Raw genomic sequence first — 24,680 nt, 5'->3', positions numbered from 1 at the left:
AGGAGTCAGGGTTGAGATCAAACCCACAACCTCCTGGAAACCAGGCGAGGTAGTTAACATCTCCTAGCCACCGGGGTGCCCCCCCCCCTCTTCCGCTGACGAGAAGACTTGTATAGTACTTCCACTGCCCTAAGATGCAATTCTATCTGTGCCTCATGAAGGAACGGAGGCCGCTGATCGTAGTGGATGTTGCGATGGCTCTTAACGTATAAAACGCGTTTGGCAGGTGGAGGAAATGTAAAGTATGTTTTTTTTATTTATCACACCAAACCGTGTAAACACAATACATCATAGCCAAACTTTAGCAACAAAAAAACGACTCATACACTTGACTGTCATTTGTGGGTGACATTAACTTGTCAATGCCTAATTACTCTGATTGGGCTGGGATCGAATCGCGAGTGTGCCCGCGTTTGGACTGCATCCTGTATGGGGAGCGGTGGCACAGTGGTTAGTGCGCTGTGCTACGAACCCGGGAACACGAGTTTGATTCTCGCTCACGGCCATCAATACCAGTGACGATTATCTGAACCGGTCCTGGGCCTCCCCTCGGTCGACTCACCCTCAAGTGAGTAACTGGTGCAGTGCGTAAACTTCGCCACTGGAGAGATAACGGCGGCCAGGCGTGATGCTGGCCACCCTCGTGTGCCGTGCCGGCCTTCATGGGTGCTGCTCGCTAACAGCACTTGCCCGAAGTCTGTTAAAGACTACATGGGGGATCTTAATATTTGTTTGGACTGCACCCTGGGCCTAAATGCCAAAGGTGACTCATTAACGCTCGTGGTTGATCACTTATGGCAGGGGTCGGCAAACAAAATAACAAGAGACATGATGGGGGGAAAAATGAGGTTTTACCCTTTCTGGAAATGCTCTGATAATATTTGCATTGTATTTGAACCTGATTGGCCTACACCAGAGACAGCCTTCTTTATGAGAACGCCAATAGGCTAACAGTACAAAGACAATGCAAGTATCAGAGCACGTATATCTCGGGTTGAGCAGTTATATCTATGTGATACCTTTTTGCCAATATCAAAAAAGTTTCAAAGAGAATGCATATATTATCAGAGGTTGACTGTTTGCATCTTTTGCCACAAGTATGTCTGGTTCATGCAGACTTGATGCCTTGCAATAGATATCTGTTTGGTGTTTGAACATATTAACACCTCCTGTTTCGTTGCCAGCAAGGGTAAAACCTATTCTTAATTTTTCATCATTTTTGATACTGGCAAAAAGGTCCCATAGGTATGAGAAATTTTTATTGAATTCGGTAAAAAAAACCTCAAGATTTCAAGAGCCGCACAATGCAACGTGAATATAAGACGTTGGTGGTCCTTAATAAATAACGTCTCGAAGCGGTCTCTTAAAAAGCCGTCCGCGGCTCTGGAGCCGCCGGTTGCCGGGCCCTGCTCTCGCTATAGATTAAACAGGCTGTTTTGCACAAGATCCTGCACACTGTGATTGTTAATTTCGCTAGATTTATGCAATATTAAACATGTATTTTAAACATCTACTCTGAGTAGCCAGTCAGGCCTCATGCTGCGTCTTCACGGAAACCACACCACTGAAGCTGTTGCGTGACACAAGCGGACTGACGATTTACAAACCGCAGGTTGCCGAGCGCCTGACTTGGGGCAACGCTTCGCCAGTTCCCATTGTGTTAGCCGCATGATGAAGTCCCTGCCACACGGGAGCGCGCGAGAAACTCGGAATTTCGTTCACGCAATGGCTGGAGGATGCGAGCCTTGCCCGCTGTGCAGTAGCTGGATAAATGGAAGCACCCTCCCCATTCTCTGCTGCCGTGTGCACATTGTTGGCACGGGCAACTGCAGTCCCTGCGCATTGTAGAACGCGCACACCGCAAGATGAGTGGTACCTGGTACATGTTGAAACGGGCGTGCAATTATAAAAATTCCATTTGAAAAATTTAGACTTGATATTTTGCTATTCCAAGTGTAGTCTCGTTTAACAGAAATTCACACTGTATATAAACCAAATACACTATGACACAACTCTCGCTATGTAACATGTTATATTGTACTGCCACTTTATTTACAAGAGTATAGAATGGGTGGTGTAAGTTTCAAACCCCATTGATAGTTATACGTCTGAAATTACAATACAGAGCTGATATTTGCTATGTTCAGTGTGTAATATTTAAGCAGGGGTTATTTTACATCATTGGCAGACTGCGCACACGTCAACATGCATTGCGGTGTTATGCCACTGTTGGTGCATCTCAGTTGTATGTGTGGGTCACTGTTCGCGTTTCTGGAGTTAAGCGAACATGGTCACGGTAAGAGTGGTAAATTCATAACCACCTCAGCTCAAGGCCACTAAAGGAGTCGTTGTTGTGATGGTGGTGGTGACAGCAGCAGTAGTATCCCTGCATATGGGACATGGCATCTTGCGAGCAACGAAGCACAGGTTTGAGGACGCATTCTGTGCGTGCATAAACACAGAGCTACCCTTATCTGCAGGCCCTAATTATCTTCCCAACGTTACGCTCGTTGCGAGCGTTACAAACACGTCGGGGCGGTGACGCGGCCCAGCAGCGGGGTGGTCGCCAGCGGTAGCAGAGGATGGAGGTTTGAATCTGGTCAGCCACTCTCGATAACACCGCGAATAAATTAATGACAGTGTACCAAATGGCGCCTACTTCAGAGTGGGTTAGATGACATAAATATAAATGTCCTTAAAATCACCACCACCCGACAGCGAATTAGTAACATTTGTCACGTAAACAAAACGTGCCAATTAGTTACTAGTTCAGCACACCGGGTGTGTTGGAGAGTAAACCCACAACATTTACTATTCGAGTACCGTGATGTTTCACTGGTAATTACAACCAGCCTCATCAGGCGACAGCCAGAGCTTTCGCGACCAATATTATTCCTCTTTTATGGATAATATTGGTCGCGAAAGCCTACGTGTTAAAGTTCCTGTTGACGTCAATCGAAAAGAGCAGTAGGCAGTCGTGTGCCAGCGGTGCCACGGTCCAAATCTGCCACATTTAGAAAATTAGACCTCAAATATCTTAATTGGGATCACACGCAGCAGCAACATCGCCGTTAACGGTGAAACGACCGCAGACTACACGTGTTAAACTTTGTGATAGCCTTACGCTATTAGATTTGTGTGACGATACTATTATTATACACACAAGTATATTTTTATACGTGCAGGTGTTAAAATCTTTCCCTTGAAGCAAACTAGCTCAGTGCTGAATGCTTATCAGGGTGGGATGAGACGTGATATTAAGTTATATCCTGGCTTGAAAATATTAATGTAAAAAATCTCATTTTTATGTAAGTACAACATAACGCTCACCAAGTTAAAAGTGTTTCCTAGGAGCCACCAGGAATGCATTTCGTAGTTAAGCAGTGACGAAAAATACATGTTTTTTATCATAAAAATTTTCTAAACAGCTCAATGAGATGAAACACGGTGTCTGATTTATATAGAGCACTCACAAAAGCTTTGTCTAATTTCTTTACATATGTTTTTTCCCTAAGTTTAAAACTAAACTTTTTATTTACCAGGTAAGGCCTACTGATCTATGTAGCTCTTTTTCAGAAGCGACCTGGCTATCACAAATGATAGTTCAATGAAGTGGCTTATCACGTGGACATTTACAGCAGCCAAATACTCATAATGTTCATTATTGTGGAGGAAAAACCAGAAGACCCAGAAAAAAATCCACGCGACCACGGCAGGAGAGACACACAAACTCCAAATATACGCAGAAGTAAAACACGGGTGTTTAGCAACAACTCCTGCGGACCTCCGGCATGACAAATTGCACGCTAGGCTCTCCACAGACGCTCGATACGCAACAATATGAATTGCAATTGACGTTAACATAGTGCCGCTGTTACTTTTCAATGTGTCACTTGCGTCGGCGTGGGCCTCTCAACATCAGTGGGTTCCCATATTTAGTGGATACAACGCTGGAGATGTACTGCCTGTGTGAGAGAGAAAACAAATCAAACACTATAAAGACCAAAGTGACAACTGTGTGGAAAGCTTTGGCAGGGAAGGAATTTTGAAGCGATTTTACTTCGCTGAGAGGGTCACTCGCAAAATTAGTTGCCGAAGTTCTGCTTCAGCAAAGGTGCACAAATATATGTGTTGTTTAAATTCGCCTGCTACTTGTGACCAAACATGGTATGAAAAAAAGAGGAATGAGAGAGAAAGAGGGAATCATGAGCAGAGACATTCACGAGAGAAGTAAATGCACACAGTGTGCGGGGGGAGCAGGAGGCGGGGGGGTGGGTGGGGGCAGAGAGGGGCAGGGGGGGTGGGGGGAAGGCAGCGGCGGGATGGCCAGAGCAGTGCCGGACGTCACCCCAGGAAGCCGGAGAAGAAGCCGGTGCTTCCGGATTCCTCCACGCCGATTCCCGACGACCGCATCTCGGCTCCCAGCCGCTCCACCTCTGACTCGTCCACCACCTCAAAGTCGTCCCCCTCGGCATCTGCCAGAGTGGACAGCGGTGCCACTGTGGTGTCCGCCGTTGCCGTGATGTCTGCCTCGTCACTGCCACCCCTGGAGGCTCCCACATTGGCTCGGCCTCCCAACCCGGCGGTACCGCCAGGGACTCCGGACGCGGCCTCACCCCCCTCTCGTCCAGGGCTCCTTTCCGGCAACGCCGCGTGGCCCGTAGATTCGGCACCACCACCCATGGCCGCAGAGTTGCCTCCGGTACCGGCTCCGGTTTCCTCTCCGGCTCTGGCTGCCACCGCAGGGTGGTCATCACCTCTCATCGCGGTCAGGATCTCCGGCACCACATCGCCGGGGGATTTGGCGCCGCTTACTTCTTCAGCGTGCCATGCGCTGATGCTTGCTTCTCCGCCGATTCCGACTCCGGCACTACTTCTTGCGGCGGCAGCAGCACAGCACATTGCTGTGATGCCGCTCCCGCTTCCTGCGATTTCCCAGCTGGGTTCCTTTACATCGGGAGACTGGGCCTGCGTACCCCGGGGCTCCGCGAACCGCAGGATCTCCTTGGCCATGGCCTCGCCCAGCTCCTGGATGGCCACAGGTGGCCGCCGCGGCGGAGGAGGGACGGCGCTGGCGGCGGTGCCGCCAGAGCCATGCTCGTTGAAGTGGGCGTCGTCGAAGCGGAGGGCGGGTGCGGGCGGCAGTTCCCCGTGGCGCCCTGCAGCCAACGCCTTGGCTGTGCTGGCAGCACGACCACCAGGAGTCCCAGGAGCACCATGACCACCGTGAGCGCTGTGAGCACCGTGAGCACCATAGCCGCTCTGCTGCCCCTTTGCCCGGCAGTGGGGCGAGTCCTCCGAGTTGTTCTGTAGATCGAAATCTTCACAGGGAGCAATTCAAGCAAGAGCATTGGTGCAGCATCAATAACAATTGCACGCCTGTTGTTATTATAATTACCATTGTTGCCATGACGTTAGTTTAGACAGGAAAGGCTCGCACCGAGTCTCAAGCCTCTTTTTTTTCAGGAGGATCCCTGTCAAGTTTTCATAGCAACGGGGGGGCCGATGTCGGGTGTTAAAAAATGAAATGTTACGTTGCACAATGATACCCCAGTTTACGTCTCCTCCACCTTTGACGTAATTTTGTAAACACGTCGCTTTAACGTTAACATTGTTATCCGATTAGCAACGGCTCAACCACCCCACACACTTAACGTCGCTGACAGCATCGTCGTCATCCGCCCTTTGTTGGTATCCATCACCTCTCAGCTTTCGCCTCCACCACCACCACTACCCCTGTTAAAACACTTTCGATTTACGTCGTTTCGATATTGGTTGTCGCACCTTCCAGGAACGCATCCCCCCCAAAGTTGTAAACCGGGGGTAATGCTGAACTCTTTAAAATGAGTGACGGGAAGAATCCAATGAACACGGAGAAATCCCATGCGCAACAGGGGGAGGGACACACAAAACTTGACGCAGAAAGGCACCCGAGTGGGTAATCGAACCCAGGACCTTCTTCCTGCAAGGCACAAGAGTGACCACTGAGCTGCCACCTTGCTGCCCAGATGATGTAACAGCATATTCCTCCAGTCGAAACAATTTTTTTTTAAACTGAGTAAGGCCCATTGAGCTATATACTGTCACTCTTTTACAGAAGCGATCTGACCACAAATGATAGCGCAACGAAGTGTCTTATCATCACGTGGAAATTTATAGCAGTCACACTCAATGCGTGACGCTGATTGTAAATGTGGAGGGGAAAAAACTGGAGGACCCGGAGAAGAAACCATGCGACCATGGGCATCAGGGTTGGGATCGTAACCAACAACCTTCTGTATACCAGGCAAGGTGGTTAACATCTCCTAGCTACCCGCGGCGCCCCGTAAGTAAACACTGTGAGAGTGATCCGCAGAAGGACTCTGAGCCAGGCTGAAGAGCGGGAGCCGACCTTCTTGGGAGTGATCGGCGGGCGGTGGAGGGGTGCTGCCCCGAGACAGCGTGAAGCCCTCGCTCTCCAGGATGGAGGCCTCCTCATCGGAGAGCTCCGAGTCTGTGATGGAGAGCGCCAGTGCCGTGCGCTTCACGTCCACCTGGACCACGCACACGCACAGTGAGGGGGGGGGGGGGTACACACGGTTGGAAGTCTTCCACTCAACGGAAGGGGGGGGGGGCATCCCGGTGGCGAGGAGATGTAAACTACCTAGCCTGGTATACAGGACATGGGTTCAATCCTGACCCTGATACCTGTTGTATGTTTCGAGTTTGCATGTTCGCTCTATCTTTTCCCGTGATCACGTGTAATTTTCTCCGGGTACTCCGGTTTTTCCCTCCACGTTTAGAATCAACACGTGTTTAAAATACTTGGCTGCGACTATACAATCCCATGTGGTAAGTCACTTGGTTAAGCTATCGTTTGTGGTCAAGTCGCTTCTGAAAAAAAGCTAATAGCTCAGTGGGCTTTACATGGTAAATAAAATAGTTTAGCTTAGTATAGATGTCTATCGCAGCACCTTATTCTAAGGCACTTGGTTGAAATCATGAGTGGGGTTATTAAAAGTGGTGGTGTTGTAATGGTGACAGTTAAGGAGGGGTTTGTGTAGTGATAGAGATAGTCATAGGGGATGGGGAAGTGATTGGGGTAGTGATAGGGGTTAGGGTAGGCCTGGTCGTAGCTTGAGGGCTGGGGGCAAGCAGTAGCAGCAGGCTGGGAGAGGGCAGAAGAGATGGGGGGTTGCTTTATTGGAGGAACAGATGCAGGTTAGTGAAGATGATTATTTTATTTGCATGAAATGAAGCCCATTTATTTATTTCACGTAGCAGATTTTCATATTTTTATATAGCAGTCTTAGTCTCATCACCGATAACTACAGAACGATTGGGTTTGCACTGCTGTCTAGCCGAGCTCTGAAGGCTCCACTCTCAAGAGCGATGCCAGCGAGGCGCGAACTTGACTCCGGGACAGCAGCAGCAGAAGGAGAGTGCAGGGTAGAACCCAGAACGACGTCGGACCGTTTGAGAAGCCACTTCATGTGCAGCTTTGCTCTTTTGAGGGCGTTCTCAAATCTAATAGAGCAGTGTGATATTAACCCCTTTCCCGTTCCGAGGCCCACTGCAAGTTGCAGGGTGGGTTGTTCCACTCACGGCTGAATTTGAAATGCGCAAGCAGTTAGTATTCATTTTATTTAGAGAGGCGTCGCAGCAGCACCGTTTTTAAGGAAGTTGATACACACAGCAGTGAACCGTAGGGACACGGCCGTACTCTAGATAGCTGACACAAAAACTGTGCCACAAGCCATCCCATCGGGCCTTTGACTTCCGATTCTGGAATTGGAAGAAAAACTGATGACGGACGTGTACGCCATTGGAATGGGAAAGGGTTAATGACATCCTCCTCTCCACAGACTCTGGTCACCTCAGCATCCTCATCCTCCTGGACCTCACTTCAGCTTTTGACACTATCAATCACACCATCTTCTCTCTCGCCTCAAATCTACCCTCAACATCACTGGCACCGCCCTCTCCTGGCTCCTATCTTATCTCACCGACAGACAACAGTTCATCCACATCAACAAGGGCTCGGTGCTTGGTCCTTTGCTTTCATACTATACCTGCTTCCCCTTGGCAACGTCATTCGCCACCATGGTCTTAAATTTCACTGCTATTCCGATGATGTCCAGCTCTACATCTCCACCAAATCCATCACCTCTGCCACCCACTCCACTCTCTCTAACTGCCTCGCTGACATTAAATCGTGGATGCACACCAATTTCCTTAAACTTAACTGCGACAAAACAGATATGATCATCATCGGTCCCAAATCTATCACTAAATCCATTCGCAGTTTCTCCGTCACTGTCGACACCTATACCCTGTCTCCATCCCTTCAAAGTCGCAACCTTGGAGTCATTTTTGACAATAACCTCTCCTTTGAACACCACGTAAAACAAATCACCAGAACTGCCTTTTTTCACCTCAAAAACATCTCCAGACTTCGCCCATCACTCTTTCTCCGCTGCAGAAACCCTCATCCATGCCTTCATCACCTCCAGAATCGATTACTGCAACAGCATCCTATACAGCACCTCAACCAAAACATTAAATAAACTCCAGTACATCCAGAACTCTGCTGCTCGTCTGCTCACTCACACCCGCACCGGTGACCACATTACCCGTCCTCCAGAACCTCCATTGGCTCCCGGTCCCATAACGAATTCAATTCAAAATCCTCCTCCTCACACATAAAGCCCTTCATAACCAGGCCCCTTCCTACCTCACTGACCTGCTCCACCGCCACAACTCATCCCGTAGCCTTCGCTCACCTGACGCCAACCTCCTGACTCCACCTCTCAGGACCAAGCATCTAACCTGGGGCGACAGAGCCTTCTCTATAGCTGCCCCCTCACTTTGGAACTCTATCCCAAAACAAATCCGTGACTGCATCGACCTTCCAGCGTTCAAATCATTGACTAAAACTCACCTTTTTAATATTGCTTTTAATGTTTAGCAAAGTTTGATGTGTTTTTAGTGTTTTTACCATTTGATTTGCATTTTTTTTGCTGCTTTTATGATTTTATGTAAAGTGTCTTTAAGTATTCAGAAAAGCGCTCACAAATAAAATGTATTATTAAGTTCTATGAATGGGATGATTCCACCAAAGTTGGAGCCAGATAAGAGGCAAACCTGGCTGCAATTTTTCTCATCGAGGAGCATAAACCTCCATCACGGCAATTCCGGTCATCCTCGCTTAGCAGCAACTTCTGGCGAGCCATCGAACAGAGACGCTACCACATTGCGCACTTTCAGATGCGCTTCTGTGGCCATCTGGAATGCCCTTCCTTCCACTCAAGCTGTGCATTTTTAAATCATCATCTAGATTGACAACTCATTTTTTAGAACTGCTTTTTGTGTTTAGTTTGTTGACCTTCCCCCACACCTCCGATTAGCATGGTTGGCTACGTACGGTGACAAAGAAATTCAACATACAGACACACATACACCGCACCTCTGATTAGAACGGTTGGCTATGTACAGTGCCAAAGTAGTTCAACATACCAATACAACCGCCATTCGCCACTAAGTGACGGTGACATCAACACAGCACCCGTGCCAGGCCACGTGCCCTTTGAGGCCACGTGAAGTGTCGAAGGCTCACTGACAGAAAGTCTCGGGACAGACCCAGGTGCCATGGGTTGGCTGACCGAGATGACTGGTAGATGCACCAGCTGTACCCCTACTGTGGCAACTTGCTGTATTTTAGCCACCCGGTGCTCAGCTCGTTGTTGTGAGCATCACTCTTCTGCCCTCTGTTGTTGCTGGAGGACGACTGCCTCCAGCTGCCCAGTAACGTCCTTCACGAGCCTCCTCCATACAGGCTGATCTTGACATCTATGGTACCAGTCGTCGGCAAGTCCACTCGGCTCCACATCCTCCCGTACCGCATCACTCCATCTCTTTTCCAGCCCATGTCATGCCCGTTTAGACCCCTCTATCCTGCTAAACGGAAGCTATTTGGGCATGCAGCGGCTGGGCATGCGGGCTACATAACCCAGCCAACTCAGCCTTGCCTGCCCGGAGGAGCTCACTGATGGGAACGTGTCTAGATCTTTCAACGATTGTGTGAGCACAACATACAGACACACATATATACATCAGTGCTGGCAGTGTAGCTGCTGTCAGAGATGGGTACCTTTGTGCAGTAATTAGACAGCTCTCCCTCGCTGTCACTGTCTGTCTCGGCTGTGGGCTCATTCCCTTCGGTCTTTTCCTTCCGCACACCTGCAGACATTGCAAGCCAAAACGTACAGGAGCCCCGTGTCATTTACTATTTTTATATAATTGTGATTATTATTATGATTGCACTTGTTTCCCCAAAAAAGCATCACTGAGTATCTCTTGCTCAGGAAGGTCCTTGTCAATAGGGAGCCGATTTCGCTACTCTGTGAGTAATTTACAATTTTTCAACATTTTTATGTTTGGCCAACATCAGTGATATTGTGTTTTTTTAGCTATAGGATAAAACCGGGGAACCCAGATGAAAATCATGCAGAGCAGGGTGAGAACATATAAAATCCAAGCAAAGACAAAGATCCTACATATAGCCTGTAACAGACTGTTGGGACAAGTGCTGTTATCGAGCACCGATGAAGACCGGCACGGCACATGAACAACTCCTGTTCACAAGCCACCTGTTTGTTTAAACATCGCACCAGTTAGTCATTTAAGACTGAGTCGACTTAAGGGAGGTCCAGGCCTGGTTCAGATATTCGTCACTGATGTTGACCATGAGCGGGAATCACACTCACCAGGTTCATAGCACTTTGCACTTCTCACTACACCATCACTCCCCATAAAACTGCACATAAAACAGCTGCCAATTGCCATTAAGTGGCAGTGATGTGATTGCAGAGCTTGTGCCAGGCTTGGTGTACTTTGAGGCCACGTGAAGTGTCGAAGGTTTGCTGACAGGAGGTCCATGGGACAGACCCAGGTGCCATGGATTGATTGACTGAAATGAGTGGCAGATGCACCACTTCTGCTTCCCAGTGCCAACTTTCTCTGTTTTAGCCACCCGGCGCTCCTCTCATTGTTGCGAGTGTTGCTCCTCTACCCTCTGCTGTTGTTGGAGGGTGACTGCCTCCAACTGCCCAGGAGCATCCTTCACAAGCCTCCTCCATAGAGGCCGATCTTGACACTTAGTATCAGTCATCGGCAAGTCCATGCAGTTCTGCATCCTCCTGTATCACATCAGTCCATCTCTTCTCTAACCTGTGCCGCGCCCATTTAGCCCCCTCTATCCAGCCAAACAAAATCTGTTTCGGCATGCGCAGTACATGACTCAGTTAATGCAGCCTCGCCTGCTGGAGGAGGTTTATGATGGGGAACTGTCTCCAGAATCTGTGAGCTCATTACACAATCCAGTCTGGTTAAACCAGAATGGGTCATACCAGGCCAGCCTGAATGTTTCAAACTGGCGCTTTCACAAGCATCGAGAAGTGAGGGCATAACTGTGGTCGAGAAGACCTGGAGCTTTGTATGGAGCGACATGCCAAGTAGCTTCTACACAGCGTTATGCAGTTGATGAAACGATAATGCCGCTCGACTGATTCGGAGTGAGACCTAGTCATAAATACACTGCCCAGGTATGGGAACTCCTCCACTCTCTTCACAATTGCCCCATCTTTCGATTTAAAGCTTTCGTGACTGCAAGGATTCATCTTCTTTGGTTCTTTCGGTAAAGTCATGTAGAATGAGAATAAAATAATCAAAGAAAATAAGACAATAAAATTCTCACGACGTTTTGGCCACAACACAAGTAGCCTTCTTCAGGTGAAAGAACAGAACTGTCGGGACGACAGAGCTTGAATGAACGCTGTTAAGATTCGTAGCGTCTTTTAAGCTCGGTGAGAGGCGTGAAGAGCCTTGACAAAGGATGTATCTATCAAAGCAGGAGAATTTAGCATTGAAATAGCTGAGGGATTAGCTTGTGACAAAAATAGTTGTGTTAAAGTCAAAGTTTACATATCAACAGAGGCATTTAGTATATGGGCGCTAAAGGCCTCCAACTACCAACTATCATAAAGTAAACCGATGTGAAAAAACTAAATCTATATTACATCAATATAATAAATGTACTTAATATATTCTTCAATAAGCTGAGCTATTAATCACAAAGCAACTGGGTATACACTACACTATATAATGAATAGCATATAGTAAACCAATAAAAAAACTAAATATAAGCTCCCTCAATGTTATCAATAAACTCTATATACTCTCCAATCAGCTGAGCCACCAACAATAAGTCGTTATATATCAATGCCATATGGCGAAAAATGGTGTTTTTTTCCCTTCCCCTCAACGCCTAATCAGAACAATTAATTCTTATGCAGTGTAATACGAGCACATGGAAAATATGAATAAAGTCCTTAATATTATGCGACGGTATTCATACGAAAAGCAATCGAAAAATTATTATTCCTAAAGGCACAAATATATCAATAGATCCATCGGCAAGATTATATGATTACAGAAAAGGCTTGGTGTGAGGGTGTGCGATGGGGTGCGCGCTTTCCCCTGAGATCCTTATCTTGGGCCAACTTTTAATTAATTGTGGACCAAGTTGCCTGATAAGGACACCTGGTTGGACATGCTATTCCCCCCCCCCCCCCCCCCCCCGTGAGCGTAGCTCCGTGGTGAAGGTGTCAAGGATTCATTCATATTGATGGATCTGTTGGTAATTTATGCGATTAGAAGTACAACCCAAGACAAAAGAATTAAGAAGGAAGAAATATTATTAATGTACTTATGAACGACGGACTGTTATCACCCGATCCGTCGCGATGCTTTCACGGCCACTGATGGTTCACGTTTTGAGTATTAGGCTTTTGTTCCTGACTAGTGTATGGGTGAGGGATATGGAATGTGTTGAGTAGTCAGTGTTCGGAATTGATTCTTTGCGTCAAGCAGACACCTGATTTGTCGTGTGGTGGGGGGCAGTGTGCGTCATACATATCAGTTGATTCTTCTCTCACAGTGGTCGATTCGGGTTCGGCTGACATAGGTTGACGGGTTGACACGTTGTTGTAGTTGCGATGGTCATCAGTAGATGGCGATCACAGCTTGCTGCAGCTGTCGGCGATGGTGGTGCGCCGTCGGTAGGTAGCTGGCTCACGGCTCGCTCGTAGCGGGCCGTGTTGCACGATCGGTAGATGGCGCTCATCTGCTGGTCGCTGGCACGGCTGTGTCATTGTCGTGATGATTGCTGGTTGCGCGCTATCTGGCGCTGGGTGATACGTTTGTTGCGATGCTCCTTCTGATGGCAGATTCGCACCGTGTAGCCTGTCGCTAAACAGCGAATCTTGCCATTCTGGCGAGTTGTAGAAACTTCTTCTGCGTCGGTGGTGGTTGATCTTCTTCTGCAGGGATGAGTTGAGCTGGTCCGCTGGTCGCTGAGCATGTCCGCTAGCTGATGAGTTGAATTCAATGCTGTAGCGTCCTATTTTTATGCCAAAATCTCTCCCCTTGGCTCCTCCTTACAAGGCGGAGCTCCTTTTGATTTAGCTGTGTGTCGTGGTCTGGAGTGTGTGTGTGTCCGTATGTGTGTCAGTGTATGTGTCATTTACGGCATGGTTCTGTTGCCCTCCTCTTTCCATAAACCATCACAAAAAAAGCAGATGTTACAAATCGTCTCGAAGGCGTCTCTCTGTCTGCCTGTGCGAGAGGGAGGGGCGAGTTTCCCCCCTGTATGACCTTTTCCGACGCACAAAGGTTGGGTTAAGGTTTTTAAGTTAACATTTTATTCCATCATAGTTTGGTATCGTACCAATTTCAGTTTTGATTCTGTATGTGACTCAAGGTCTGTTGTGTTAGTTTCCATCGTGGTGTTCGATTTTATGTCAAGGGAAGGTGCTCTCTTGAGTGTATGTATATTCTTACCACGTACTGCAGGAAGACAAAGACGGCCGGGAGGCTCTCTCCCTCTCTCTCTGGCTAGCCCTCGGTTTTAACGTTGCTCAAATATCGCTTGGTTTAATGTTTAACAAGGTTGTGTTTTACCCCATCATCCTGGCTCTTCCTCAGTTTTTATTAATTTTCGTAATGTGTGTATGCTTATCATTTATCATTTTATTTCTGATATAATGGTTAAGAGGTAAGTTTCTTGATTCTGGGAATTCGTATTCCATGGTGTATGCAAGGTTATATAAACGGAATACAGTTTCCGGTGAATAACGTTAACATTAATGTTCTATATGACACTTATGTATTGTAATTTATTTTAACTTAAAGATTGCTCGTCTGGGTTTTTTGCTGACGCACGCTCGTTGTTGTAAGTTTCCCCCCCCCCGCCCCCTCTCTGCTTGCGCGGGGGTATGCCATTTGTCTGGCTGTGGTGGGGGGAAGTGTTGTTTACTGAATCCTAGCTCTCCCGTGAGCATAGGTGGCCTGCGATAATTCCTTGGCCCTGGTTTACTTCTGCTCTCCCGCGCTGTGGGAAGACAAAGGCGGCTAGGGTCTCTTTCTCTCTCTCTAACCCTTGAGTTAACACTGCATTATTATTATTTGCTTATGTCCTGAGGTTAGAGAATTCGTTTTGACTTAGGAGAAATTCTGATTGACATACGCTTTGGTCAAGTTGTGTAAAAATTATTAAAGATTCATATTGAATTAATAAATGGGTAATGGTCCATTGATGTAGCTTGTGGCCTGGTTTTTAATTGGAGTGAGCGTGAGGATCGATAATTTTAGGTTATTCCTGTTGTTGGATTTTGAACTTTAATGTTACTTTAATAGCAATGAAGGGAAAAATGGTTTAACAGTTGGCTTGGCTATGTCTGCGGGCTGACGAAAGGGGCGAAATCTCGGCGACCCCGGGCGCTGCATTATGTCAATCCTGCTGTTTGCTTGCCCAGTGCTCGGTCTGTGCCCTCTGACCCTGGGCATGTTTGTGAACTGTCAAAATTATGTCAGCAGGTTATGGTAAATCGTCCCTTGGCAATCTGGCAAATCTCCGATAGCCAATAACCCTTCTGTGGCCCGGGAGTTTATTATTTATTTATATATTTATGGCCTTTTGACGATTTCCATCTGTGTTTGCTGCGCTTGCATGTTTTCATTCATTATTTCTCTTTTAAAAAATATCAGCAAATATTCTTGTTGATATTAATTGTGGAAAAAGGGCCATATACAACATTCCGCCCTTTTAAAAATGATCAGTGGTCAATTGGCCATGGGTTATTTTTAAAACAAAACAAAAATGCCTTTTTCCATCTTGAACCATCGACAGTCCTCAAGTTTCGGCTGCTATTTCCTTACAAAGCGTGCGTACGTTTATGATTTAGAATGATTAAATTTGAATTAATAAGGGAAATACAAAAAAAAGGGAGGAAAACAATAACGAAAGGAGAAATTGTTCTACTGACTACATGTTATAGGGGATGTTGTTAAAAAAAATTTGTAGTTATCCTAGGTGGGGGAATCGTCAGGCCTTGATTCCACCCTTGTTCCTGGGCTCGAATGGTATGTGGCTTGTGCCTGCGATTAGTCTTTTAAGTTCGGCATTCATTTTGGCCATATGGTATGCTAGGGTTAGGATAGCCATGGCTAGTATGATCAATCCTGTTGCCCCTGTGATTCCCAGTCCCATCTGTTGGCTCCGCTGATATCCGGCCTCTTCGGTCGCCCAAGTGAGATCTGTTACGTTAATCTCCGACTCGCTGATGGCTAATTTCACTGTATGAAATTCTTTACTGTTCAACAGGTTAGATAGAGTGCTGCTTATTTCAAACTTGTGGCTTCGGAATGTGTTTACTATTTCTACATCTGCTTGGTGTAGGCTTTTGTCTAAATTATATAATACCTTATCCCCTATGCATACGAAGGTTCCTCTTAGTACTGTGACCAGTGTGACATGGCTTGGAATCGGAACTTTCATGGTTACGGAGTGTTGATCGGTGGAAATGGTTGCCATATCTAGAGGTGTGCTTATTAACCACTGAGCATCGGCTATCATGGCCACTGTTTCGGTTCTTTCTTTTGGTTTACTTAGCTTGAACTTGCAAGTCTCTCTGGAGCTTAGGGTGGACAGACCGTACATTATTTCTGCTGTATTGATTAAGAATGGTTCCCCTGGGCAGAGCCAATGGACCTCTTTCATTATTTGGCACATGTTTAGGTCAGGCACTAAGTACTAAAGGGGGCCTTCTTCCTGGTAGGCCACCACAAAGGGGGTTTCCATCTTGGAGTAAATGTCGTTACTCCATGTACCCACGTTCAATACTGTCCGCAATCAAAATACCTTCTCGGGTTTAACTAGTGGTAAATTTAACAAAAATGCCAGCTGTCTGGTTTGGGGGTCCACATGTATGGGTGTCGCTGTACCCATGTTAAAGGCAATTTGTACTTGTGTTGGACTGATTGTTTCCGGGGATGCTGCTTGCAGCACATTCTTTATCAGTGTTGGAGTTACCAGATATTAAGGAATTTGTCCTTGGATAAGATCACTGATGCTACCGCTGGTGCTACACAACAAGTCTTGGATCAACCACTGAATTGGCTGTCGAGTATTCTCTTCTTTGTATAGGTCTCGGATTGCATAACCCAGTTCTTGGATTGTTAAGTTAATCATGGCGGAATGCAGGTTAACCAGAACCACGGTGTCTCTGAGGGTGGATCCCATTTCGATCAGATTCTTTTGTTGGTGTCGGATTTGTAGACGGATTTGATGCATATCGAGCTGTAAATTCTCGATGCCTTGCGTGAGGTGTCCAATCTTCACGGCGTTGGATATAAATACTCCTAGTGTGATTAAGGAGCTAAAGCCAGATAATATTCCCAAGGCCACTCCCAGGCCGATCGATCTCTTGGAACGTGTTGTGTTGACGGGTGGGGGGAAGTATCATGGTTCTTTGTATTGCTCCAGGATTGTTCCGACATTCTGTTCACTGTATCTTAGGAAGTCATGATACCAGTTTCGGGTTGCTCTGGTAGTCGAGGGTGGTATCTTCCCGAAGTGTTTCACTACTACCACGGCAGATTCTAAGGACACATAGACTTGTTGGGTTACTATTTTCGTTTCGGTCACTAGGAAGCCAGATGAATCTCTCAGCATCACCCCAGATTCTGGTCCTGGCTTGAGCAGGTCTTGGCTGCCCTCTAGCTTGGCAATGCAAGTTAGCAGGAGCGTGAGCAGGAGGGCTGCCATTTCCTGGAAAACATATTTATACATTATTTAGTGTGACATACCAAATTTTAATTTAGTTCCCCCCCCCCTTTTTTCCTCTTTATTCTTTCTCTTGTGCTGCCTGCACAGGGTACAGTTTGATTTGGTTGACGTGTACCCACTTGTACTGCTGCTCTCTTCCTGTCTTTGTGATTTTTAGCTGATATACGACTGGGGACATTTTGTCAACAATCTCGTGTGGTCCTGTCCAGGAAGGGAAGAATGTCCTGCACTTCTGCTTTATTTTCTCTTAATTGAGGTACAACACCTGGTCTCCTAGCTGGTATTCTGTGTGGCTGGCTTTTTGGTCATAGTATGCTTTGCTCCCCTGAGCCTCTGCTTGCAACTGGTCTCTGACCATAGCGAATGTGTTCTGTAGATGACTGTTCAGTCCCGTTAGGTATTCAGTTAGCGTCATTGCTGTCGGGGTCTCGTCCTCCGTTGGGACATACAGCAGGTGTATTGGGAGGGTCATTAGTCTCCTTGTCATGATCTCGAAGGGTGTCCTGCCTGTAGCTCAGTTGGGTGTGGCTCGCATGGCTATCAAGACTAGGGGTAGGTTTGTATCCCAGTCGCGTCCCATAGTGGACACATATTTCTTTAGGAGGCTCACGATGGTCCTGTTGGCTCTTTCCACCTGTCCTGAGGATTGTGGATGGTATGCGACATGTAGTTGTCTTTTTACTCCCAACATCTTCCACACTTCTGTGATGACCTCGGCTGTGAAGTGGCTTCCCTTGTCTGAATCGATTGTTGATGGTCGGCCCCACCTACTGAATATTTGGTTGATCAGTAGGATAGCTATCGTCTCCGCGGTGTTGTTGGGTGCTGGTAAACACTCTATCCATTTCGAGAATGCACAGGTCACAGTCAGCATGTACTTATTTCCTTTGGTTGATCGGTTGACAGGTCCTATCCAGTCGATTTGTAGGTAGGACCACGGGTAGTTTGTTCTCCTCCTCTGTAGGGGTGCCCTGTGTTGTGAGCTCGTTGGCTGGTACTTACAACACACGGGGCAATTGGACACATGTTTGTGTATGTCTTCACCCATTTTAGGCCAATAGGCCACCTGCCGTAGCATCTATCCTGTGTTCATCTCGCATCGGTGGCTGCTGCATGGTTCGTTGTGGGCGTGTTGTAACATTAATTCTCGATATTGTGAGGGGACTACCCACCTAGTTTTACCATCTCTTTCGTTCGTATATACCAGTAGCCCTTTCCGCATTGAGAACCTTTTGATTTGGTTATGCATGGTCTCGAGCTCTTTGTTGTCGTTCAAGTTGTCGGTAGTGATTGGTTTTCCTGTTGGATCCTGGATATGATCAGCTAGTGCCTTTAGTGTTTCGTCCTCTTCTTGCATTCTGACTAGGTCTTCGGAAGGCTGTGCACTGTTCAATTGGGCTCTGGTTCCAGCTTCTGCAGGGTTCTTTCCGCTTCTTGTGACCAGTCTTATCACGGCGGGGTCTTGGTTCATCGACTCTTGTCCGTCTCTTTCGGTTTGGTCTTCTAGCTTCCACGGGGTGCCTTCCAGGCTTCCCACTTTTGCTAGGGCATCTGCCTGGTCATTCCCAGTTTTCTCTTGACCAGGTATCTTGGAGTGCCCTTTGACCTTCCAAAATATCTTCATGTCTTTGTTCTGAACTATCGTATCTATGGCCTCAAACAGTTCTCGATGGTGAATTGGTTTATTTCTATGGTTCTTCATACCTGTTTTTTTTCCATATGGGTAGGTGGTGCAGGAAGCTGTGCTGTACATAGTTGGAATCAGTGTTGGATATGCGCCTTTTTCCAAAATTAATATTAACAAGAAATTCGCTTATACATATATACTTTTTTGAAATAATTAATGAATAAAAACATAAGAGCATAGTAACTGAAAAACAACACGTAAGCCAAAAAGACGCCTTGTCCTCCCGTAGCAGGTGAAAGCGTGGATAAGAGCGTGCTAACGAACTCAGCAGCAGACCTTGGCAATAATTGGGTTGGGGAAATTGCAAGGCAATTATCACAGGCTGTGTGTAAGGTAGGGCTAACCTAAACAAACCGCACGTGGAGGCCATGAGAGGGCCGTTGTTTTGAAATTAAATAATGAGGCAGACAGAGCGCAGCACAGCAAACTGCAGGCTGAGAGCAAGCGATGCCTAGGGTCGCGGAGAGTTCACAGTAGCCACAGACATAGGTAAGTCAAAAAGATCATCCAGTTACACCGCATTGCTTTAAAGTAACGTTAAAGTTCGAAATTCGACAACAGGAGTAGGCTAAACTATCGATCCTCGCGCTCTCTCTAATTAGAGACCAGGTTACGAGCTACAGCAATGAACTATTGCCCATTTGCTAATCCAATGCTGAATGTTAATTCATCTTTATTAGGTTCATGCACAACCTGACCGAAGCATATGACAAACACAGAATTTTTACTAAAGTCAAAACGAATTCCCTAACCTTAGCATAGGCGAATAATAGCGCAGTGTTGACCCAAGGGCAATGGAAGAGGAGCACAGGCGCCTTTGTCTAGATCGTAGCGTGAGAGAAAGGACAGACGCCAAGCAATTATTTCAGCACCTGCGTTCACAAGGCCGAAAACAGAGATAACACTTCCCCACCACAGCCAGACGGAAATTAATGAGGAGCCTTGAGATGCACGGCATGTGTAGACCGAAAAACAGCTCAAAGCACAGCCCTGAAGGGAAGACTGAGAGAGTTACCACAGGCTGTCTGTGCTAAAGCTAGCAGTTGCACGGAAATGGGGCAGAGACTGAGACAGACAGCGAGAGAGTGGGACAGGGAGTTTCATTTAAAGGTCATGAGCTATGTCCCGCTGGCATGGCCTTGCAGATACTTGAGCGATGTTAAACCGAGGCCCAATGAATAAGAGGGCCTCCCGGCCGCCTTTGTCTCCCTGCCGTACATGATGAGAGTATACATACGCTTAAGGGAGCAGTTTCCCTGGAGCTAAAGTCAAGAGCCACGATGGGAGACTGACACAGCAAACACAGCAGACCTCGAGTCATGTGCAAAATCATAACTGTAAGTCTCTGATGAAAATGTTAACTTAAAACATTTTTTAACCATTTCTCCGTGCGTCGGTAAAGGTCGTATGAGAGAACATCGCCCCTCCCTCCAGGTTGCGCAACACATACAAAGACGCCTGTGAGATGATTTGAAATGCCTGTTGTTTTGATGGTATGAAAAGAGGGGGCCTGGGTCTGGGAAGCGGTGAGAGTTGGTCACACAGGGGAGAATCCCGCCTCCCTCAAGGTTGTGCCACACAGACAAAGACGCCTTGAGATGATTTGAAACACCTGCTGTTTTTGACGGTCTATGGAAAGAGGAATCAATAGAACAAGGCCGTAATTGACGCACACAAGGATACACATACACAAGGACACACAGACGGACACACACTCCAGACCACGAGACACCGATAAATCCAAAAGAAGCCCCACCTTGTGGGGAGGAGTCAAGAGGTAAGATTTTGGCATAAAAGAGGGCGCTGCCGCATTGAAACTCAGTTCGGCCGGCTCATCGGAGTCCGGTTCGGCTCGGCTGAGCTCAGCTCAGCTGAGCCCATCAGCTGAGCTCACCATCTCATCAGCAAGAGTTCAGGGGAACTCATCAACGGAGCTCCTCAGCTCCTCAGCTCACCAGCAAGGAGCTCAACACCCATCGGGGCTCGACTCATCATCATCGGGGTTCAACTCCCCGGAGCAGCTCCCCATCTCACCTGCAGGTGGGCAAGACCCGCTTGACGGCTCAACACGCCCGTGCGTGGGTCAGCCTCTGCTGACGCGGAGGTCTCTGCCGCCCGCCGAGGTGGCGAGGGTCGCTGTTTAGCGACAAGACTACGAACGTGCATCGCCAGCGCTGATTGCGCAACCGTGCCAAGCCGACTCCCCTCCCGTGCATGCTACGAGCATGCCGTGTACGCCATCAACTACAACAACGTGGGCCAGCTGACAAGCCGAGTCACCTCCCGCGCATGCTACGAGCGTGCTGTGTACGCCATCGCGACTACAACAACTGGGCCAGCTGCCAAGCCGACTCCCCTCCCACGCACGCTACGAGCGTGCTCTGTACGCCATCAACTACAACAACATGGGCCAGCTGACAAGCCAAGTCACCTCCCGCGCACGCTACGAGCGTGCTGTGTACGCCATCGCGACTACAACAACCGGGCCAGCTGACAAGCCGAATCACCTCCCGCGCACGCTACGAGCGTGCTGTGTACGCCATCGCGACTACAACAACCGGGCCAGCTGACAAGCCGAATCACCTCCCGCGCACGCTACGAGCGTGCTGTGTACGCCATCGCGACTACAACAACCGGGCCAGCTGCCAAGCCGACTCCCCTCCCGCGCATGCTACGAGCGTGCTGTGTACACCATCAACTACGTGGGCCAGCTGACAAGCCGACGTCACCTCCCGCGCACGCTACGAGCGTGCTGTGTATGCCATCGCAACTATAACGTGTCAGCTGGTCAGCTTACGTCAACCAGTGTGGGCCGAGCCTAATCAACTGATACGTATGACGCACACTGCTCCACTACACGACAAATCAGGCGTTCACTTGACCTAAAGACTCAACTCCAAACACTGACTATTCAAAACAATTAATGTCACTCAAACATACACGGGTCCTTAACCAGAAGCCAATACTCAAGTCCATAGGCCATCAGTGGCTGTGAAGGCATTGCGGCAGATCGAGTGAACACTCTGTCGTTTATAAGTATATTCATAATATTCCCTCCTTAATATTTTGTTTTGGGCTGTACTTTTAATCGCATAAATTACCAACCGATCCATCAATACGAATTAATCCATGACCCCTTCGCCACGGAGCTATGCTCATGTGGGGGAATAGCGTATCCAACCGGCTTCCTTATCAGGCAATCTGGTCCACAATTAATAAAACGTTAGTCCAAGATAAGGATATCAGGGGAGAGAGCACACCCCACTGCACCCCCTCACCCTAAGCCATTGCGGTAATCATATAAATCTCCCGATGGATCTGTTGAGATATTTGTGCCTTTGGAAATAATAACTGTTTTTGATCGCCTTTTTCGTATGAATATCGTCATATAATCTTTAAGTACTTCTCGTTACTGATCGCGCACGTACTCGCGTACTCTACAGAATAATCAACTGTTCCGTGACCTAATGTGCTAAAAACGTGTTAAGGGTTGCTTATGGATCTATGAAAAAGTGCGGTACTGCGTGAACAATTCAAGTATAATCATTTATTATAAGGTTAAGGTTTTTATTTAGATTAGCATATGCATGTTTTAATGACTCTCTCTCTCACCAACAGCTCGCGTTACGCGGCGGAATTAACCAAAGGTGCTGGTGTCAAAGTGAAACCACGCAGTCATTGATGAGACTGTTTTGATACGGTGTTGTAATTCCAAGCCGAGAGTTGTATCTTTAGAGTTAAGGTTTAATTAGAAATAAATTGATTAATGCAAAAGTGGTTGTGTGATTCTTTCCTGAAATCTATGCATAAGATCTGGTTCTGCAATGAGATATGAACTTGGTGACCTAACATAAACACACTAATCCATACTCAGAAATGTTAAAGCGAGAATTATATGAACTTGGGGACCTAACATAAACTCTAATCCATACTTGGTCAATGCTAAAGCGAGAATCATTGTATTATCCTGATCGATAATACGAAGTTAAACAACGAAGCCGAGTTAACTCTTGACACAAGCATAACTCCATACGATAAATTGCATTATCCCGATTGATAACATCACCTCGACAACGAGGCGGGGCCTGATTATCATAAAGGCTGTCATTGACATAACCACACCCACTCATATAATTAATACGATTATCTCTCGAATTAGCATAATTTATACGCATAATTACACAAATTAACATAACTTTGGATACATTATGCAAATTTCAAATTTCATTTAATTTGTATTATTTTCATCCAATTTTCATAACACCCACATATACAACATCAGTGCACACCACCATGGTCTGTATTTTGTTATCGGATGCCATTCGGACGGCGATGTGTACCCCGGCTAACTCCGCATACTGGTTTGACTTTGGTCCCAGCTGAAACCCCTCTTGAATCCCTGTGAGTGGTCCAGTTTCCCAAATGATTTCTGATCTAGCGTGGAGTTTGTTCTCCTTCATTTTGGAGCATCCATCGATGTACACCATTGGTAGGTCAGCACATTTCCTTGTTGAAGGCCAGGTGCCTGTTGTCCTCCGGAGGTACCTTTACGGCACATACTTCTACGCTGTTTAGGGTGCAATCATGTAAATCGGCAAGACCTTGGGCCATTGGACTTTTCTTGTTTTTTGCGTATTTTACTGTGATTGGTAGGCCTTGGAGTGTCAGTGCCCAATTGGCTATTCGGCTGCTGGTTATGCGGCCCTCTCGAATCTTCTTACTGTTGAGGTACACCAAGGATTCATTATTCATTTCTAGGATGATTTTCTCTCCGTTCAACAAGTTTCGAAAATGTTGTATAGCCCAGATGTTTCCGAATATTGCCTTCTCACACTCGGAGAACTTCGTCTCTACCCCCTGGAGGGCTTTGCTGGCGTAGGCAATAATTCGTTTCCCTGCCTCCTGTATCTGGTACAGTACCGAGCTGATACTATGGTCTGAGTATGTGGTCTCTTGGTAGTATTCTTTTCCTTTCTCTGGGTATACTAGGCAGGATGCCCCTGTGATCTGTCGTTTTAATTCTTCCATTGCGGCTTCCTGTTCCTGTCCCCATTCCCATGGTTCGTCTTTTTGTAGTAGTTTGACTAAGGGTCGCGCGATCCCTGCATAGTCGTCCACGAACTGTCGAAGGTAGGTGCAGATCCCTAAGAAGCTCCGAAGGGTCGTGACTGTGGTGGGCGATTTGAGCGCGAGGAGGGCTTCAAGTCTTTTCGTTTGGTGCCGCTCTGGAGCCCAAGGTAGTCCACCCTTTTGCGTGCCCACTGTCCTTTTTGTATTGATATATTTGCGCCTGCTTCCTTACTGCTCGAGGGTATGCTGGAGGCTCTTGAGGTGTTCTTCCCATGAGGAGCCCTTGACCAGTATGTCGTCGACATAGACGATGGTACCTCGCTCTTTTGCGTCGCCCATTGCCTTGTGTAGGAATATGTTAAAGTCCGCAGGTCAGTTTGAGTATCCAAATGGGCATCGGTTCCAAGTATACTGTATTCCGTTGAATGTAAATGCCAACTTGTATTGATCCGCTTCTTTCACGGGCATGGTCCAGAAGCCATTTGATAGGTCCATTGTGGTGAGTATTTTTGCACCTTATATTTGGTTGAGATTCTGGTCGATTTCTGCCATTGGCCATCGAGATAGGGGAACCGTTTTGTTGAGGTACCACTTGCCCGTGGGTTTTAGTACAGGCCAAATCGGTGAGTTGTAGGTTGAGTTGCATTTCCGAATTATATTCTTCTTGAGTAGGTTTTCCAAGGTTTCTTGGATTGATTCGTAGGCGGCCAGTGGAATCTTGTATTGTTTTACGTATACCGCTGGTGCTCCCTCCAGTGT

The 24,680-nt window shown here is 47.2% G+C and overlaps 1 protein-coding gene and 1 long non-coding RNA gene across 3 annotated transcripts in view; one reads left to right on the top strand and one right to left on the bottom strand.

Annotated features, from left to right (window-relative positions):
- Nucleotides 1-238: 238 nt before the first annotated feature.
- LOC116954769 (uncharacterized) overlaps nucleotides 239-24,680 on the bottom strand; it is a 56,818-nt gene continuing 32,376 nt past the window's right edge. For both annotated transcript variants that reach the window (XM_032975554.2, XM_032975553.2), the window contains exons 7-9: nucleotides 10,130-10,218; nucleotides 6,392-6,533; nucleotides 239-5,321 (exon numbers count right to left, since the gene is read on the bottom strand). In XM_032975554.2, the coding sequence (XP_032831445.2) occupies nucleotides 4,345-5,321; nucleotides 6,392-6,533; nucleotides 10,130-10,218 (1,208 nt within the window). In that variant the 3' untranslated portion in view covers nucleotides 239-4,344. The remainder of the gene's footprint in view (nucleotides 5,322-6,391; nucleotides 6,534-10,129; nucleotides 10,219-24,680) is intronic.
- On the top strand, nucleotides 19,822-22,625 carry LOC142905644 (uncharacterized). The gene is made up of 2 exons (XR_012929668.1): nucleotides 19,822-21,684; nucleotides 22,470-22,625. It is a non-coding gene; the product is annotated as an uncharacterized LOC142905644 (long non-coding RNA).

This window comes from Petromyzon marinus, chromosome 56 (assembly GCF_048934315.1).
Source record: "Petromyzon marinus isolate PM22_M1 ecotype Great Lakes invasive population chromosome 56, UKy_Petmar_22M1.pri1.0, whole genome shotgun sequence".
Taxonomy (NCBI): domain Eukaryota; kingdom Metazoa; phylum Chordata; class Hyperoartia; order Petromyzontiformes; family Petromyzontidae; genus Petromyzon; species Petromyzon marinus.
Note: the sequence above shows the minus strand (reverse complement) of the source record. Positions and strands in the feature narration are given on the sequence as shown.